Genomic DNA, 2,980 nt, shown 5'->3' with positions numbered 1-2,980 from the left:
CTTTTTTCCTGAGAAAAGGCTCTGTGAAAGTTCATTTCTCTACAAGATTTCGAGCAAGAACATATAGTCTGGGATGGTCTTTGCACAACTGAAGAATTGCAACTACAATCATTGGGATACTTTCATTCTCAACCGAGGCATGCTTATGACTAGCAATTGTTTTTCATTAAACAAGGGAATTAGTATCTTTTAGGAAGGCAATGACAACGCCAGCAAATGTTACAAGATTTGCCTTCCCTTATCGAGATATCGCTTCATGTTTAAATTTATTTTAAACCAATCTTAGTTTATCTGATCTTGATGAGAGGTACACAAGTAAAATCATGTGTTAGAGTTAAGGATAAATTGAACAGCTATAACAATAGATGACCTAAAGTTCAGACCCTAAACAAAGAGGAACGACACTCAGAAGCAATCATAATCACAAATTAACATGGCGCAACTCAGATTATTACCTCCACATGCACAGTTGCACTAGTATATGTATAAGAAGATCCTGATGAATGTGCAAACTTAAATGGTTAATTCTGTATCTTTGTTTTCCCCCAAAATTCTCAATAAGTTTATAGGAACTAGTCTTATCTTATACTAATCGTCCTGCTTTTTTTCATATCTACAAGAAACAGAAATGATACACACTCAATCAGCTAATGATCAAAAAGGCCTCTTCAGATCCTTGAAGTCCAGTGAATCAATACACTCCAGCCTCTCTCTGTGCAGATTCAACAGCTTCACCGCCTGAGTCGCCTTCTCTTTGGTCCTCTCTCCACACCCGACCTGAAGTAGCAACAGCAGCTTTTGGAAAGCACCCACTTGAAGAGCTTCAGCCAAAACCCCTCCACCATCTTCACCACTCTCGCCGATCGCCATCAGCTTCCACAGAACCGATACCGAGAACTCCGTGGCCAAATCCGAGACCCGCAGCAACTTCTTCACCAGGACTGGCACGGCCAATGAATTGTCACGCACCGCTTCTTTCCCTTCTTCATTGTCGCAGATCCCGTCAAGAACCCCCAACGCCTTCTCAGACATGCTCCGATCAGCGTCCACGAGCGTCTCCACAAGCAAAGAGACCAAGCCCATTTGAACGAATCTTGATATGATCATGTCCTTAGCCGGATGTGATGACGTGACCATGTGATAAATAACTATCAATGAAGATCTCGTTGCCGCGGGGCAAATGGGTTCCTTGACGACCTTGAACAGGGATTCCAGGGCTCCTTCAATCTCAGCCAAAGCCTCGACCTTCCGCTTGTCGGATGAGACGATCTCTCTCAGAACCAAGGCCGAGTTCCATCCCGAGGACAAGTCGCTGTTCGTCAAATACCCAACCATACAGTGTAAAGAAGAGGGTGATCCTAGGCATGACTTGGCCTCTACGCTGAGAGGCAGCATCAATGTCAAGGCTGATAATATCTCCTTCGAGATGTCATCGTTCTCTTCATCCTGGCTCGATGTCTCCGAGAAAGCTTCAAACGCCGCCGCCAAGACAGAACCCGTTCCGTTGGATTTGAAGCACTTCTTGTTCCGTTCGCTTTCCTTGCTCAAGGCCTTCATCTTCACCACAAGCTTCCTGCAAACACTTTGGTCTTTTATCTTGCTAGCCTCAGAAATCTTATCGAGCATCTCCACGACTTCCATTGAGCTCACAGGGATCCTCGGGGTCGGGATCCGCTCTATTCCATGGGATCGGTTCTCAACGCACCACTCCTGGATCATCCTCCTTATCATGTGGTTCGGCACAAGCTCGAGGCTCCCGAAGGCCCTGTTGGTGATGGGGCACGTCCGGTTCCCAGCCTCAATCCACATCTCGATGCTCTCACGGTCATACGTGATCCCGGACAAAAGGGTAACGGGGTCCTTCATCAGGTCGAGTGATATCGGGCACTTGAACTCACTCGGGACGGTCAGCTCCACCTCCTCGAAGGCTTCGTCCCCCCTTCGGAGCTCCAGCTTGCGAGCACGCCGGGCAGCCATCCGTCGCCTCCACGTCGAGATCATCTCTTAAGTCGAAAAGAATGAGTTTAGGGATATCGAATATTGGAATTAAGGAATGCTTGCAATGTTCTAGGTATGGCTTGTGATGTTTGAAGGAAGACAAAAGAATGATTTCTTGTATTTATATAAGGGCAAGCGTGGCCACGCAGGGAAGAGGTTGGGTGTTACACGCGGTTCAACATTCAAAACTTGGATAATTCTGTTGGAATATAATAAAAGTGGGAAGTCGTACAGAGAGAGAAAGAGAGAGGGGAGGTGTCGCCCCATGTGTTTTGAACGGTTGACCGTTGAAACGTTGAACTGGAGCAGGAGGGAAAAGATGGAATTGGACATCGTCTAGAGAGGAGGCTTGACAGAGCCCCAAACACTATTTAAGGGAGGGTCATGGGTGTCCATTCATTTTTTAAATAATGGATCAAAGGTCAAGAGGTTTGACGTTGGAGGAGTTTGGGACGGTGGTGGTGGTGGTCTCTGGTCAACGGGTCGGTGGGCTGACCGTGCGCAATTGCGCATGCATGTGAAGTTGCGCTACCGTGCACAGTTTGATTCGGCTTTAGTACTAATAATCACTAATTAATCTTAAAATCCCGTATGGACGTTGACCTGATCTTTGGGCCGTCATTAAGCTCCTCCTCAACGACACGCTCCCGACGCGGAACCCTCGGGGATTCACAAGCTGGTTCGGGCTGGTCCCTTCCTTAGCCGTGTCGTTCGATTGACCTGAGCAAAATCCAAGTATGCGCGTGCATCTTTGGATCCGTCACACGTCTTACGGATTCCGATTCCAATATTTCACGTGCGACATATAGAAATCCACGTTCTCCTAGAATGACGCCGAGAGAGCGAAGTGAATTCGGATTCTAAATGAGAAAAAGTTAGCCGTCTTATGAACCCTATAGTTGATTGGTCATATACAGCTCTCTCAATAAAGATAGAAAAAAAGCTTGCCAATATCTAAATTTTGTGTAGTGGGTAGGGGTAT

The 2,980-nt window shown here is 46.6% G+C and overlaps 1 protein-coding gene across 1 annotated transcript; it reads right to left on the bottom strand.

Annotated features, from left to right (window-relative positions):
* Positions 1 to 506: 506 nt before the first annotated feature.
* LOC104433055 (U-box domain-containing protein 21-like) lies at positions 507 to 2,074 on the bottom strand. The gene has a single exon (XM_010045685.3). The coding sequence runs from the start codon at positions 1,999 to 2,001 to the stop codon at positions 655 to 657; it is 1,347 nt and encodes a 448-aa protein (XP_010043987.2). The 5' UTR covers positions 2,002 to 2,074; the 3' UTR covers positions 507 to 654.
* Positions 2,075 to 2,980: the final 906 nt, after the last annotated feature.

The sequence above is a fragment of the Eucalyptus grandis genome, chromosome 2 (genome assembly GCF_016545825.1).
Source record: "Eucalyptus grandis isolate ANBG69807.140 chromosome 2, ASM1654582v1, whole genome shotgun sequence".
NCBI lineage: Eukaryota > Viridiplantae > Streptophyta > Magnoliopsida > Myrtales > Myrtaceae > Eucalyptus > Eucalyptus grandis.
The sequence above is the reverse complement of the archived record's forward strand: the minus strand, read 5'-3'. Positions and strand labels throughout refer to the sequence as shown.